Source organism: Brassica rapa, chromosome A09, assembly GCF_000309985.2.
Source record: "Brassica rapa cultivar Chiifu-401-42 chromosome A09, CAAS_Brap_v3.01, whole genome shotgun sequence".
Classification (NCBI taxonomy): Eukaryota; Viridiplantae; Streptophyta; class Magnoliopsida; order Brassicales; family Brassicaceae; genus Brassica; species Brassica rapa.
Window position 1 is genome coordinate 41574211 of NC_024803.2, and position 15561 is coordinate 41589771.

Below are 15561 nucleotides of genomic sequence, written 5' to 3' on the forward strand. Positions count from 1 at the left end.
AAACACCCAGCGACAACCCACAACATTCATATTTTGAGAAGCTGCTACCAAATCCCAAGTTCTATTCTCATTTGTTGAGTTGAATTCACGTGACATAGCATCTCTCCAGTGTTTATGCTTCATCGCTTGCTGCCAAGTAGAAGGGATCCAGTGTGGATCACACGTAAGCGTAGCACTGAGATTGTATCTGGCAACCGGCTTGACGATATTATTCCGGGAGCGAGTGGTCATAGAATGTCTGTTTTCTGTGACCACCTCTTGAGTTGCAGATGCTACAACTGCAGGTTCTTGACTGGATGTGCCCGCAGGTGCCTGAGATAATGGTGCTGGAGCCGATTGAGTGGCGATCTCAGCGGCTACAGGTGAAACAGTCTCCACATTCGCTTGCACTGTAGGAGCAGTGGTAACTGACGGGGCTGGCTGCATGACAGGCGAAGAACCAGGACACGGAGGTTGATTGCTAGCAGCCGGAGGAGACGAGTGTATGAGCGGCGATGTACACGGGATGATGGTAACAGGTGTGCTATCATAGGTAGGTGCGGGTTCAGGTGGGTTTGGCACGGTTTGTTTGATCATGGTGGGAAAAGGGAATTGGGTTTCATTGAACCTTACATGGCGAGAAACATAAATCCGACCAGTAAGAGGATCAAGACATTGATATGCACTTTGAGTAAGAGAGTAGCCAATAAAGACACAAGGAAGGGATCTGTTTTCGAGTTTGTTAGGAGCATAAGGCCGGAGCCAAGGGAAGCACAAGCAACCAAACGTTCGCAATTTTTGGTAGTTTGGTGTGGAATGAAAAAGTCTTTGGAAAGGAGAAGTGTTTGAGAGCACAGGTGTGGGCAATCTATTGATGAGAAACACGGCTGTAGCAAACGCAAATGGCCAATAGGATAGAGGAATTTTGGCTGAGGATAGGAGGGATAAACCAGTTTCCACAATGTGGCGGTGCTTACGCTCAGAGAGGCCATTATGTTCGGGTGTGTGGGGTGGTGTGGTGAGGTGAGATATGCCCTGAGAAGAGAGGAATGGGCTGAGAGCAATGAACTCTCCACCATTATCAGAATAAAGGTTTCGAATTTTGGTTTTGAATTTCGTTTCTGCAAGTGGTTTGAAGGTAATGAATATAGCTTTGACTTGGGACTTTTTAGTAAGAGGGAACATCCAAGTATACCTAGTGAAGTGGTCAACTAGGACAAGATAATAGCGAAAGTTTTGAGTTGAGATGACAGGAGATTGCCATACATCAGAAAATAGATATTCAAGAGGATGAGTAGAGACAATAGAGCTTTGATGAAAAGGAAGTTTTTGAGTTTTATTAAGTAGGCAATCATTGCAAGGAGAAATAACAGAGGAAGTACTGAAACATGGTAAAGAAAACGCAGAAACAACAGCTTTTAAGATAGAGGTGGAAGGATGGCCAAGGCGTTGATGCCATTGAGAGAGAGTGGTTCGGGTGTCTGGGTAAGTAACATAGGCAGTTGGTTTTGGAGACACCGGCCACTCATACAAATCATTCCTCGTGCGACCTTGGAGCAACCGGACCCCCGTGTTGAGATCCTTCACCTGAAAAGAGGCAGGAAAGAATTCCACAGAAACTTGATTAGCATTGCAAAGACGATAAACAAATATCAAGTTCTTGCTCACACTCGGAACACATAAAATATCTTTAAGAGCCAGAGTTTTAGAGTTTGTAGGTAGAGTAGATGAACCAATGTGTGTGATTTTCAGACCTGAGCCGTCAGCAATCGAGACTTCCCCGCCGTGGAAAGGCTGGTGAAGAGCAAGGTTGTTCAAGTCCGATGTTAAATGGTGAGTTGCCCCACTGTCAAGCAACCAAGCATTGGGATTGTACAGAGTTGTTTGCGCCATGTTTGCCCTAGGTTGCCACATTGGAGGAGCCGGGGAGTAGCCTTGTGGAGCAGAGGGCGTCGAGCCAGCGCCCTGGAGTTGAGGACAGCGGCGTGCACTGTGGCCATAGACACTGCAGATTTGACAGCGCCCTTGATATCCTCGGGGAGTAGACTGATTTGAGGTGGGACTCATCTGATGTTGTTGCCATGTTTGGTTCCCACGGTAGCCTCCACGTCGCTGATTGTGGTTGCGATTGTATCCGGACCCCCTGGAGTTGGCAAAGTTCGCGGTGACTGGGGTGATCTCTGTCGTAGGAAGAGCACTCTGAAGTTTCGCCTCCTGGTTGAGAAGCTTCTCGTGAATCTCAGACAAAGAAGGAGCCGTGTCACGTCCTTCAATCTGATCAGCCATTGTTTTATACTCCTCGCTCAAGCCATCGAGAATAAACTCGATTTGGTCTTCATGATCAAGTGCCTTCCCAAGCAAGGCAAGTTCATCAAAACGAGTAGTAAGCCCTTGGAGATACTCGTTGATGGACTTTGTACCTTTCTTCCAGTTTTGTATCTGCTGACGAAGTTGTTTGACATGTCCTCTACTTGGTTTTGCATATGTCGTTGATAGAGTTGTCCAGATCTCCGCCGCAGTCGAAGCCGTGGACAAGATTGGTTGAATCGTGGTGGTAATAGCGCCAAGAAGACCGCTATAGATAAGACGATCTTGTCTATTCCACATGGTGTAGTCAGGGTTGGGGATGACCCCTTCATCGTTGGTGATCGTGGGTGAGGGGACGACAGTAGAGCCGTCGATGTGGCCTGCCAGACCGTAGCCATCAAGGAGAGCATGGACCTGTCTACTCCACATCAAGTAGTTGGATCCAGTGAGTTTTGTTACATTTGTCATATTGACATTGAGAAGAGTTGGTGTAGCCGAGACAGTGATGGTTTCGCTGGCTGAAGCATGAGAGTTGGTTGAGGTCGACATGGTGATGATGAAAACGATGAAGGAAAAAAAAAAAAAAATTTTGAAAGGAAAAGAGGCGGCTAGGTTTTTAAGAAGGCTCTGATACCATATAGAGAATAGGCTGAATGATTCTATTATTACGTATACAGAAGGTATTTATACAAGATACAAGTAGGGTATTAACACTAATAAGTATTTACATAAGGATCCTTAGAGTTCTATATATATTCCTTAACATTTAATACTTTCTTGATTTTGCAGGGTGCGGTTTTAGCCTGTGCGGTTCCGTGGATAAAGTGTCTCTTACTTACTCATTGCAGTGGGATTATGTCTCAAGAGTCATCCTTGCTCGCGTTAAACTCCATGTATCAGGTTAGGGACTGCTTGAGTTTGTTGTCCGAGTGTGCTTGCCAATGGCGTCTCTGATAGTAAAACAGAAAGTTTGAAGGTAGATGATGGTTGATATGTGTTTGATTGCTTGTGTGTGCAGTTCATTGAATCACGAGTGTCAACTCTTCACACAGCCGTAGAAGTTTCAACCTGCTTTGACTTGGTATGTAATGTATTATTATCTCTGATACGAAGAAGATATTGATTTCATTGTGTAGCAATAGATTTGGTGTTTGATTCCATTGATCAGTTTGGGAATGAAATCACGCAACTGAAGTCCTGAGGTCGCTGTGCATGGATAACACTGTCATTTGTGGACTGTAAAGTATGTTACTGATTCGTTATTGATTGTGTTAATGGTAGATTGTGGACGACTTGGATGAAGAGGAAGAAGAGGATGGAGGTCCCGTGATCTATGAGGACAAGGACAGTGATGAAGAAGAAGGGGAAGGAACAGAGTTAGCAATGGAGACAGATGAAGAAGCAGACGAATCAGCTGATGGTGTCAATGATTTTGAAGACATGAGCGACTGAGAAGACTTACTACAAACAGAAGAAAGTTTTGATTTGTGTGAGGCTGATTGATTGTTAGATGTAATGTTGTATCGATTAGACTTTTGTATTGAGAAAGAGTTTATGTTTTCTTAAAAGAAAAAAGAAGTTGACAACGAGTATGTAAATTGAGGCAGACCTTGCAAGTGCATCCAAAGTTCCATCACAGCCATCTAAAAGAGCCCTGTTCGTTTGCAGCTGTTTTCATATGTGTTTGCCGCTGGCATTGGTGTCGCTGAAAAAGAGATGATGATTCCAATGAACAGGGCAAAGGTCTACTCGAATTTTATAATTCCCTCAATCAATGGAATTCTCCAGAGACGTGTCGCTGTGTTTGTAAGAAATGTGCAACAAAGAGATTATGATCTTCTGAAAATGCTGAAATAGGTAGAGAGCTGGAATGGAGTTTCTTTGCTCACCTGTACGGTTATGAACTTGATTTTTCCGGAGAGGTCTTCAAAAATCTTAACAGGCTGAGAGAAAAGCTCCCACTAACACATAAACAACAAGGAGCCAAGAACAATAGATTCAATAAGTTATAAGAACCAAGCTTTTATATACAAGTTTGATTCTAACATGTAAAATGCGATGCACGTACGTATAACCTTGTGCATTCTCAAAATTAACAGAGTCCAGATGAATGTGGTACTTGCTCAAAGTGGAAACAAATTGTTAAGAAGAAGAAAAAGAGAGAGAGAAAGGCTATTCTTTTTGTCCCACATCGGTTTCTTTACTCAAATTTGTGTTGTTTATATACGTCCTTAAACAAACAATTGTACGTCGAGCTCAGTAGCGAGGGCTTGTGACCCATGTGGGGACAATAAGCTGATGGAACACTGGCCCGGCCCACAGGTCGGATCTGTTGTGGCATGTTCTGGGCTGCCCAGTCCAAGCCGAGAGTGACCCGTGTGTGTTGAGCGAAGGCTTGGCTCAGGCGGTTCCTAAAGTGGAGGGCAATGCGTGAGGCTGGTTTCACAGAGCAGCGATCACCTCCCTCTCTCGGCAGTGGACGGATAACGGCTCAAAGCCACTCAGATCCAGCATGGCCTGGTGGTTCGTACCCAGCTGAACCATCATCTTTTTTAATTTTTACATATTCCCATAAAATTCAACCAATTCCACTTTAATTATGCTCAACTCAGTTCTGAAAGGCCACAAAACATTTAGGAAATGAGAATAATATATAACCAAAATTGAAAAAAGAGCAAGCATGTTCATAGCCAAAAAGCACTACTACCATCTATAACTGTAAATTTCCTTCTTTCCTTTTTATCACAGTTTATATGTGACTCGGGAAGAAGCATGTACATAGCTTGAATTATAAATACAAGAAAAACCAGTAGACATTGAGTTCATGTAAGAAGGAGGAGGCACCACCATTGTCTTCCTCAGCTCCTCTAGCGCATATCTCATTTCCTGTAACTGAAGCAAACTCATTTCATCCACCGACCATTTAGCCATCTCACTCGCTTTCCTCATCTCCTCACCTTTCTTCTTCTCTTCCTCCAGTTGGCTCAACACCAAACTCAACTCGCTCCGCGTTGCTGTGTTTTCCCGCGGTTGACTTTGCTGCTGAAAAGAAGTATTGTTCCTGTACCGGTCCAGCACGGAGTAGACGCTTGGATGCCCGAACGAGAAAGGCTTTTTGGCGGGTGAGAATACGATTATTGCGACCTCTACACCGCACAAAGTGCATAGCTCGCTAGCTTTCTTGAAGAGACCAGCTCTGCGTTTGGAGAATGCTACTTGCCTGTGGCTCTCTTTCTCTATCTTAGCCATCCGTATTCTTTGCCGTCCAGTGCTTCCTTTTTTCTTTGAAGTCATTACTTATTTAGACGTTAGAAGGATTGTTTTTTCATCCCTTTATCATATATAGAGTATTGATTGTGGTGTAGCATTATAATAAACTTGCATTCGTAACTGCCCATTTTGTAATTACTCGATAATGAAATATCAAGATTTGTGAGTTATAAAATCTCAATTTGTTAATGTTGTGATGTAAAGAGATTTAGCCAATACATAATAGCCGTTGTTGACCGTTTATTTATCTTCTGATAAAACCGGTTCGCTACATGTTATTAGTTTTCTTAATTGATTCTGAGGAAAAAGAACATAAGAGCGTAAATTATTTAGCTTAAATAAAACTATATATTACACGGTGAAATTGAACTTGATTTACAAAATGTCCCACTTTCACCTATCCGTATTTTTATATTATTTTCATCTCAAACTAGAGATTTGTAAATGTCAAACTAGAGATTTGGTATCTAATGACTAATGCCATCCTCACTTGCTCACCTAAATATAGCAAATATATTTGGTCACCCAATGAAGGAGAAGATTTTATTATAAATTAAATCGTGTCCTATAAGTCAATTCCCGTGTTTGTTTCTACTTTCTAAGCTTAATTATTATCTAACCCACGCCACTTGATTATAAAACAATAGTAATAAAAATGTTTACGCCATTTGAGTTTTTAAAAATAAAATAAAAACCCAACATATATGTGATCTGAATATGTATTAAAGAGGATTATGTGGCATTAAGATTCCAAAGATTCATACAGTTTTCTGATGAATCTTTGATGTTCCGTAGAATTATATGATCATTCAATATTTGCATTTTCAAATTTTAAAATATTTTAAATTTCTTATATCTGTTAATTAGGTTTGGTTTTCAAACCAGTTTTTTTTCGTAACAACTAGTATCACTGTTATCGTTACTTTTGCTAATACATTAATTCTGATAACAGTGATACTAGTTGTTACGAAAAAAAAACAAATTCAAAACATCATCATCTTATCGATTCATCAAAATAATAAATATTAGTAATAATAGTGGACCGGCGTCAATTAAATAGTGATGACAGAAATAAAAAGGAAAGAGAGTCTGAACACAATGATTGATTAATCACACACTTATAAGCCTTATCACTTTTTAGTCTTTTAGCTCAAAAGAAGAAATCAAGAGAGAGAGAGATCCATGGAGGGTCTTCAAAGATCAACCATCTCCTTCCGCCGTCAGGGATCTTCCGGCATAGTCTTTGACGACCGTGTCATCGCCGAGCTAAACAAACAAGCCACCGAGCAGAAGGACGAAAGTCAACGCGACGAACAGCCTAAGCCTATGTCGGAAGAGCAAGAGAAACCGATCGCCGGCGACGAGAAAGACAAGCTCAGACCTATCAAAACAAGCGTACCACCACCAACAGCTGCTGGAGGTCTCGAGAGGAGTCGATCCAACGGCGGAGGAGCTCCACGTCATCACAGAACAACCGGAAGAGTGTCTCCCGCGGTGGATCCGCCGTCTCCGAGACTCTCGACATGCGGTTGCTGCACTGCGTTTGGGAAGAAACCGCCGGGGAAGAAGAATAATCCGAGGAAGAAGCCACCGAAACGCAGATCAAGGTAGGCTTAAAACTATAGAGATCACCAAAGTATACTGTCTTTGATCCTCTTTGTGTGTTCTGATACAATCTTGTTCATTTTCGAATCTCTCCGGTTAAAGCTTATAGATCGCAATACTTTGAATTTTATGTTTGATTGTAAATTAGCTGTCTTTTTTTTTTCAGACAAATTTTTCATCTCTGTATTTGTTTTTTTTTTCTTGATCACCGCCGCATTTCACGCCTTCGCCGCCGTGTCTTGTCCATAACGAGCTAGACAACATTTCCAATTTTTAAAAAAAAACATAGCTGTCTTAATGTGTGATATGTTCTGTCTTAAAATTAATAATACTGTCCGTAAAGAGACATGAAGCTTTAAAACATTACAAAAATTACATAACAAACTTTCTGTTGAAGAATCTGTCTATCATTGAGGTCCGAGTTTAGGACAGCCTTCAGCTAGAGGCAAGTCCAAATTCTCAACTGTCCTAAAAGTGCGTGGTATCATCTTATCAACATAAAGATTACCATCCAAATGATCGCACTCATGCTGCAGAATCCTCGCTTGCCAACCCGAAGCATTCACCTGAATCCTCTTCCCTTGACGATCGTAGCCCGTCACTACCACTTCAAGGTGTCTCTCCACCACAGCTCTGAATCCATCAACGCTCAGACATCCTTCGAAGAAGAGAGCTTTCTTGTCGCTGCTCGCTTTAAGCTCCGGATTCACCATTACCTAACACATCAAAAAAGTTAACTCTCACTAATTTTAACAACTTGAATGACTAAATCTTTATTACCATAAGATCAAAGGGACGTCTGTTTTGAGCAAAAGTCTCCTCCTTTGGTGCGTAACTGATATACTCTTTTGTATCTTCAAGAACAATGATCTGAATCATCACCATGGAAACAAGTTTAATCATTAACATTTTTAAAAAGAAGAAAAGAAAAGCGTTAGACTTTTTTACTTACTCTTAAGGGGACACCGATCTGAGGAGCAGCAAGGCCAACTCCAGGAGCTAATCTCATTACTTTAACCATATCATCAATTATCTTCTGTATACGCTCCGACCCGATTTCTTCCGGGTCAACTTCTCGGGCCTTCTCGTGCAGAACCGGATCTCCAGCTGCTACAATATCCGGTAAGTCCACTTTCTTCTTCTTGTCCCCAAGACCCAGTAGCCAACCGGCTTTGGTCTTCAAAGAGGATGAAGAAGAAGAGGAGAAATGATAGAGGTTATGGTTCAACGAGAATGAGGTGTCGGGTCTTGAAACGGGGAATCGGGTTGAGCGACATGTGACGGCGGCGGAGACCGGGAGTAGTCGAAGTGAGAATCTGAAAATGGTTGCCATAGCCGTCGGTTTGGTCAGAGGGGAGTCTCACCGGGTCGTTTCTTGAGATATGTCTCTTTGGGCCTGCTAACGTCTGCGGCTCCTTCGGCCCAGTATTTTTGAAGCCCAATGTTGGCATTTGTCTCTAAACAAATGTCTTATTGCTAGTTTAGTCGTTTTTAATGATTTTATGGGACGATCATGTATGGGTCGAGACCACTTACTGGATGGATAAATTTAACTATGGGCCTGACTGGTTCAAACGCAGCGGTTGCAGTTGTGAGAGTTTGTGGATGTGGACGGTTGCAGTTTCTAGCAGTTTTAAGAGATTTGTACGACTGGTACTGCGGTTAAAAATTGGTGCGTTTGCGGGTGACTTATGACTGGTTAACTACCAAATACGGTAACAGTCAAATAATAAATTAACAATATTTACATTTAATATAATTATAAAATATCAAAAATTATAAAATTATAATAAATATAAAATTTATATTTAGAAAGTTATAATTTTAATTTTTGAAAATTTATTGAAATTGTTTTTATTATAAAATTTTATAATATTAATTAAAATATAATAGATATATTTTAATATTTTCATAATTTCAATTTTAAATTTTTTATTAAATATTTTTACTTTTGTATATATATTGTTTTAAAAAAAGAGACAATGTGTGGAATATCCTCAATTAAGGTCTAAATTTGCTGAATGCCCATAATTATGGATAACCCAAAAATGAGTAATTTTTTAACACTGTGCGGACAAAAATGCCCTTATGCTTTGTCGAAAACAAGTAACTCTAGATCTATCAGCTAAATATTTACATAGCAGGTAACAATCTACATACCAACTAACATATTCGCTAATAATTTCAGTATCATCTAACAATCTATGTATCAAACAAATGTATCGACTAACAAATCATATATCAGTTAATGAAACTATTAACAATTAATTAGTTATCTCTAAATCTATTTGTAACAGCTAACACTTCATGTATCGATTAAGAATCCATTAAAATCTAAATAATAGCAGGTAAGTAATAAAATACCTACTAACGTATATATTATCTAAAAGTTGATTGTGATTCGAAATTGGAAACATTGGAATTGGGGTGAGATAATAAGATTAACATTATGGGTGTCAAAAGATTCAGAATAAAAAAATAAAGATTTGTGTTGAATCAGAAGATGATTTGAAGAATTTATACGAGACATAAAGAGATTAGAACACATAAAAGGGAGAAGAGAGAGAGATATAGATAAGGATATTATAGTCACTAAAAATATTAAAAAGAAACAAGGTTATATGACAAATTACATGGGTTTTTGGGTGCATCTACGCCAATTACTCTTAAAAAAAAGAATTTTTTTTTACTCTCCCGTAACCGCCCGCAACCGCAAACGCTAGCTGGAACCGGCTTTTGGATTTATGAGATTCAGAGCGGTTTAAAACGGTTTAGAGCGATTTGAGTGAATGTTGCAAACCGCCGACAACCGCTACCAATCGCAAAAGTTGTGTTTGCGGATGGTAGCGGGAAAACCAATCGCCCTCTATGACGGTTCATTTACTAACTGTAAAATGATCTCGAGCTTTGGTTGGCTTATTTGGGATTAAAAGAGGAATATATTTAGGAATAGGATCATGTCAAGCAGAGAACATAACACCAACATGGAGTTGAAGCCTAATGTTGGCATTCAAAACTGATTACTTAATCTTAAAATCTAAAGATAAATCTAAAGAATGTGGTATATTTTACTCAGCTTTATAAAAAGGTAACCTGTTTTGTAGTTTAGAGTTTTTAAAATATATATTTTCCTCACTATCCTTTATTTTATTTTACATTAGTGATGTGATACGGAGCAATCCATAACAGCTCCACATCGTAATTGATAAGAAAATTGTAATAAACAATTCGAAAATAACATCCTAAACTAGTGATTCAAATATTTTAACTATTGATGTGCTTAAAGAATGGATAGATGTTTGGGGGTAGCCAGTAACGCTCCAGCTGTCCAAAGTAAAGTTGTAAACATACATGCACGTACGTAGGCTTTGAGCCAAATAGTTAATTAATTATGGTACATGTTTGTAAATTGATTCAACGGATCTGCCTAAGATTTACTAGTTCAGTTTGGAAAGGTTAGATGCTAACTTAAGCCTTATGATCTCTTCTTTGTTATTTTAATCGATCTTCTTGGTTAAAACAAGAAAAAAGCGGAAAAGGTTACCGGAGCGGCGTCAACGGTAAGAGGGGGAGGTGAGTTAAGGAAGCTGATCTCCGATGCTTAAGCCGTAATTCTTTCCGTGTAAACAACTTGGTTAATATATATATAAAATGGTCAATCTTGTCTAGTTTTTATTTGGAATCTTGCTTGCTTACTTGTTTCTTCATATTGATAAAGTCAAATTCAATAGTCAGGCAATATCTTTATATTTCGTCCATGCAGAAATCTTAGATTTGATTCTGTTTATATCCAAATTTTTATTTTTATTTTATTGCATGCCAATGGATTTTTTTTCTTATATATCACGATTTTTTTTTGTTGTAAAATATAGAACCAAATTAGATAATAACTTTTTGGGGTGAAATTCATAGTATAACTATGATCATTTGCAGAGAATACATTCGGTGGTTTCAGGATGGTTCCTCAGCCTCCTAAGTCGCGTATGTAACTTGAGATTCAAGATTCCTTTTTTATTCCTTCAACATTCAAATATGGTTCCTGTATAGAGTAAAAAGTCTTATTGATTCCTTCAAATCTAATTCTGTTTTTTAATAAAGAAAGTATTATCAAAATTCCCCTATAAATACATAGGTTTAGGAGCATCCTAAATATCACAAACAATTCACCCTAAATCAAAACCAGGAAACACAAACACTCCTACATATCAATCATGATGAACAACAACAACAACAAGAACAATCTGAAGATGAGTTCGGCGCAAGAAAGTGGTAATGGTACTACTAACATCGTTATTACAGAGACGAGGAATAATAAGAAGGTAGAGAGAAAGGCATCCATGGACGTGGACAAGTGCGCGGAAGCTTTCATCACAAACTTCAGAAAGCAGCTTCTTCTCCAGCGTCTCGAATCCATCGAAAACATGCTCTCCCGTGGCCTATAATATTATTTATCAATACACACTTCTATGTATGTATTACTACGTATGTATTATTTCTTTCTTTTATATATATGCGCTAGCTGACTCCGAACGTCTAGTATGCATATTGTTACTAGTTGGTAAAAAATATTGTATGTCATTTATTATTTTACTTGTCTGGTGTGAATTCGGGTAAATAACTCGATAAATCTAAAGCCAAGAGAACATTCCAAATTGAGGCGAATAACTTCTGAATATGATTCTCTTATTAGATTTGTGAAACACTCCATACGACCCCAATTAAAAGCCCTCTATAACCTAAAAGTTCGATACTAGGACAAATAGCTATACTGTAATATTTTGTTTTCTTAATTAGATGTACTGTACCTTTCGGCATGCATGTGTTTATTTTGGTAGATCTATCACAAGTACATCTATCACACAAAAAAATCTCATTTTAGAATCGGATATATATTACACCACACACAAGTGTTGTGTGACTTGTTAGGAACCAACTAAAACAATATATGTAAGCATTATTCTCTTTGGTGGTCATATGATTTTTCCCTCTGTGCTTAAATGATTAATTTCTATGTTTTACAAACATATCAAAAGTTGATTATAAAAACATCATTTTTTGGTATTTAGCTATTTTCCATCAGCTTAACCCAATAGTATTTGAATAAATACAATAATACTTTTTGAATTTACAATTTATCATTATTAACTATTAAATTTGCACAAAAAATTCAAAACATATACATTTTTTAAAATAATTTTATTTTTGAAATTTAAAATTTACTATTAAAAATAAATAGAAAATATAAAACATTTATTTTTCTGAAACACAATTTTATTTTAAAATATTTCTCTTTTAGTAACATTATATGATAAGAAAAGCGAGAGAATGATCATTTCCTCTAGGGGAATCACATTCACTGATTCACGTCGGTTTCTTATTCATTACATCCAAAAACAAACACACCCAATGTGGACACACGACAACAACAGAAACCAACTAAAACAATATATGTAACACTAATTCCCTTGGTGGTTATATCATATAACGAGAATGATAATTCCCTCGGGGGGGAATCACGTTCACTGATTCCCGTTGATCGGTCTCTTATTCATCACACACAAAAGCAAACACACCCAAAGCACACACACAAACACAACAATAGCAGAGATAGTAAAGGGTGGATCTTAATTAGTCTGCGGTTGTGGCTGCCCCATCTGATGAAGTTTAACTTTTGCGCAGTACTGGGCCAGTCCTCCTACGAGGGGGACAACGGGGAGGCTATCGCAATTGCAGATCTCTATCATGAAGCCATCAGGGTCGTGAAAGAAGATCTGGTCCACTTTGATCCCTCTTCCTTCTACTATCTCCCTCACATACTCTATTTCCATTTCATCAAGCTTCTTCTCCACTGCTGCCATACTCTCGCACTACATTTCCACAATTAACATGTCTTCTAAACTACACCGAGATTTGCAATAATAATCATACATATGCCCAAAACAGAGCAACACCTATATATACATGGTATGATTTTTATGTCTGCGATCTCATTTCTCTTTACACACAAAAAGGATGTTTCAATTCTTAAAACTAAATATTTTGTTGTCAATGATTGAAATATGAAAACTTCTATCTTTCAAAACTTTGACCTATAAAAACTCCACTTTCATTGACCTATAGAAGTCTACCTTGTTTTCTCCTATTTTAACATTTTGCTTGTCCTTTCCTCATGATAGCTTGTCTCGCAAATTCAGTTTCTTTCTTTCAAAGTTATTACAAGTCCCATTAAATTCTACTGTTCATTCTACCTTCAGTATTTAGTAAGGAACTTAACAGTTCAGTATGGAGCAACTTTGGATCTTTTTTGCCTCCCTAAATAAATAGTTCTTAAGTTGGTGTTTTGCATAAAATATTCATAAATTTATACAAGTTTCTGAAGGGAACATTTTGTGTGCTTTCTTTCTTATCTTAAGGGAATACAGAGCTTGTGTGAACCTAACTTGTGTGATTATTTAACCTAATATATGTTTCAGGTTTTAAACTGCTCAAAAGAAGATGAAAAATTAACCTGAAAAGAGATGTGGTTATCTTTGGAATTAATCGCAGTTTTCTTGGGAAGTTTTTCAGGCTCTGTGGAACGCAAGAGATGTATTCCAATTCCATGTCCGAACAACCTAACCCAAAAACACATACAAGTTTTAAAACTCATTTATTGTTTTATGTAAACTCTTTCATAATTTCAAACATATACATATATTAATAAAAAGATAACTACGAGAGGGTACCAAGCGCCTTCAAAATCTAAAGACTCAGGTCTTCGAACTGGGAAGAACCCTAAGACCTTTTGGTAAAAATTCATCGACTCTTCGAGCGATCGGCACAAGAGAGACACATGGTTCAGTGACGTGAGACGGAGAGGGTTGACTGCGTTTTCCTTCATTTTAAGAAAACTCATAAGGACAGTATAAAACAAAAATGCAACGCCGCCTTGCAGAATGCTATATAAGTAGCTGTGAGTGTGAAATTGTGAATATAGATGTGCAGGAGTGTATATTGATTGGATAACTTATCTGATAATCAAAGACTTGGCCATGATATTGTATTTATAGAAGGCCTCTAAGCAAATGGAAACTTAGGGTTTTTAGAAAATTTAATATTCATACTTAAACGTGCCAAAATTAGGTCTATAACATCATATTTTATTTAGTTGGTATAATTTAGATATTAGAAACTTAACAAGATTTAAGAAAAGTAAAAATAAATGGACGATATGTTGAAAATAAATATATATATATATATATATATATATATATATATATATATGGTTACATAAATACAAGTCATGATCGAATATTCTTGTATACTACGTAAAAGAAATGATTAGAAAGTAATTCAGAATGTGATGAAGAAGAACTAGCTACTACTACATAATACCAACTACGACATAGAATAATGTAAATGATGTGATTGGTAAAAAGAATGGTGTAAATATGCGAAATTGGGTGATTACAGAGGGAATATGTTGAGAACCCACCAATGTCGGGTTGAGTTCGATACGCAAGAACTCAAACAAGCTGACTCGGACAATCACAACTTCTCGTTTTTTTCCTTTTAACTAAACAAAGACTAAGACAAAGACTAAGATCATACCGGACACGTCGGCAATTACCAAACATAAGTCTTTTGTTGTCTTATGCAAAGACTTTGGTCTTTTGTTGCCGTTTCCAGAGAGATTCAGACAAAAGATGATAAATGAAAGAAGTATTAAAGAAAAAAAAAATGAAATCTCTTTTTTAGAAAATCACGACAGTTAACAATACGAGTCGGAGAGAAAAAGAAACACATGTATTATATACTGTATGGAAAAGAAACCCTGCTGAACCCCTTTAGATTTTAGCCTGGCTGTTACGTTTTCCTAATCTCGCATGATTTTATGATCTCATTTCATAGTTTCATACCCTAAAGATACTGCAATTATATCAAACTTTATTGAAGTGATAAGCTTTAAAAATCGATTATTATTATATATATTGTGAGTGTTGATTTGTCACTTACTTTCAAAAAACACGAAACACCAACACTGGACACCTTTTATTTTTTAATGTGTACTATTAATTTCCATATATATAGCTAGTCTTTTCCCATGACGAAGGGCCGATAAAACCAAATCTGTAATCCAAATCAAGAGTATACAAAGCTCAGTTTAACATGTTAAACTCGTTTACAAATCTTAGTTAAATAGTTTTGTACATAATCTAATCGAAACAACTACTAGTGCATACCGCATTCATAATTATATACATTTATCCTACAAGTAAATGGTAGGGCCAATCAAATGAATAGGCTCAAACCTTTTGTCCTTTTTTTTGTAAATGGAAAGGAGAAAACAATTCCTAAAATGATTATAAAAACTGTAAAACGTATTTCACGATGCAGGAGTGTCCACAAGTTGACAAGGAA

At 37.6% G+C, this 15561-nt stretch overlaps 6 protein-coding genes across 6 annotated transcripts; 3 read left to right on the top strand and 3 right to left on the bottom strand.

Annotated features, from left to right (window-relative positions):
* Positions 1-3081: 3081 nt before the first annotated feature.
* On the top strand, positions 3082-4838 carry LOC103842906 (uncharacterized protein F23B12.7). The gene is made up of 3 exons (XM_033279755.1): positions 3082-3186; positions 3305-3367; positions 3568-4838. The coding sequence occupies exons 1-3, from the start codon at positions 3142-3144 to the stop codon at positions 3736-3738; spliced, it is 279 nt and encodes a 92-aa protein (XP_033135646.1). The 5' UTR covers positions 3082-3141; the 3' UTR covers positions 3739-4838.
* A 100-nt stretch (positions 4839-4938) lies between these two features.
* LOC103843173 (agamous-like MADS-box protein AGL61) lies at positions 4939-6383 on the bottom strand. The gene has a single exon (XM_009119879.3). The coding sequence runs from the start codon at positions 5578-5580 to the stop codon at positions 5029-5031; it is 552 nt and encodes a 183-aa protein (XP_009118127.1). The 5' UTR covers positions 5581-6383; the 3' UTR covers positions 4939-5028.
* Positions 6384-6614: 231 nt separating this feature from the next.
* LOC103842905 (uncharacterized protein At1g15400-like) lies at positions 6615-7388 on the top strand. The gene has a single exon (XM_009119586.3). It carries the CDS (start codon positions 6739-6741, stop codon positions 7165-7167), a length of 429 nt encoding a protein of 142 aa, XP_009117834.1. The 5' UTR covers positions 6615-6738; the 3' UTR covers positions 7168-7388.
* Positions 7389-7459: 71 nt separating this feature from the next.
* Positions 7460-8571, bottom strand: LOC103842904 (peptide deformylase 1A, chloroplastic/mitochondrial). The gene is made up of 3 exons (XM_009119585.3): positions 8114-8571; positions 7942-8031; positions 7460-7877 (listed from the first exon to the last, which is right to left on the bottom strand). Exons 1-3 carry the CDS (start codon positions 8492-8494, stop codon positions 7569-7571), a joined length of 780 nt encoding a protein of 259 aa, XP_009117833.2. The 5' UTR covers positions 8495-8571; the 3' UTR covers positions 7460-7568.
* A 60-nt stretch (positions 8572-8631) lies between these two features.
* Positions 8632-11975, top strand: LOC103842903. The gene has a single exon (XM_033279756.1). It carries the CDS (start codon positions 11373-11375, stop codon positions 11601-11603), a length of 231 nt encoding a protein of 76 aa, XP_033135647.1. The 5' UTR covers positions 8632-11372; the 3' UTR covers positions 11604-11975.
* Positions 11976-12479: 504 nt separating this feature from the next.
* LOC103842901 lies at positions 12480-15463 on the bottom strand. Its single transcript, XM_009119583.2, has 3 exons — positions 13887-15463; positions 13670-13775; positions 12480-13028 (listed from the first exon to the last, which is right to left on the bottom strand). The coding sequence occupies exons 1-3, from the start codon at positions 14054-14056 to the stop codon at positions 12786-12788; spliced, it is 519 nt and encodes a 172-aa protein (XP_009117831.1). The 5' UTR covers positions 14057-15463; the 3' UTR covers positions 12480-12785.
* Positions 15464-15561: the final 98 nt, after the last annotated feature.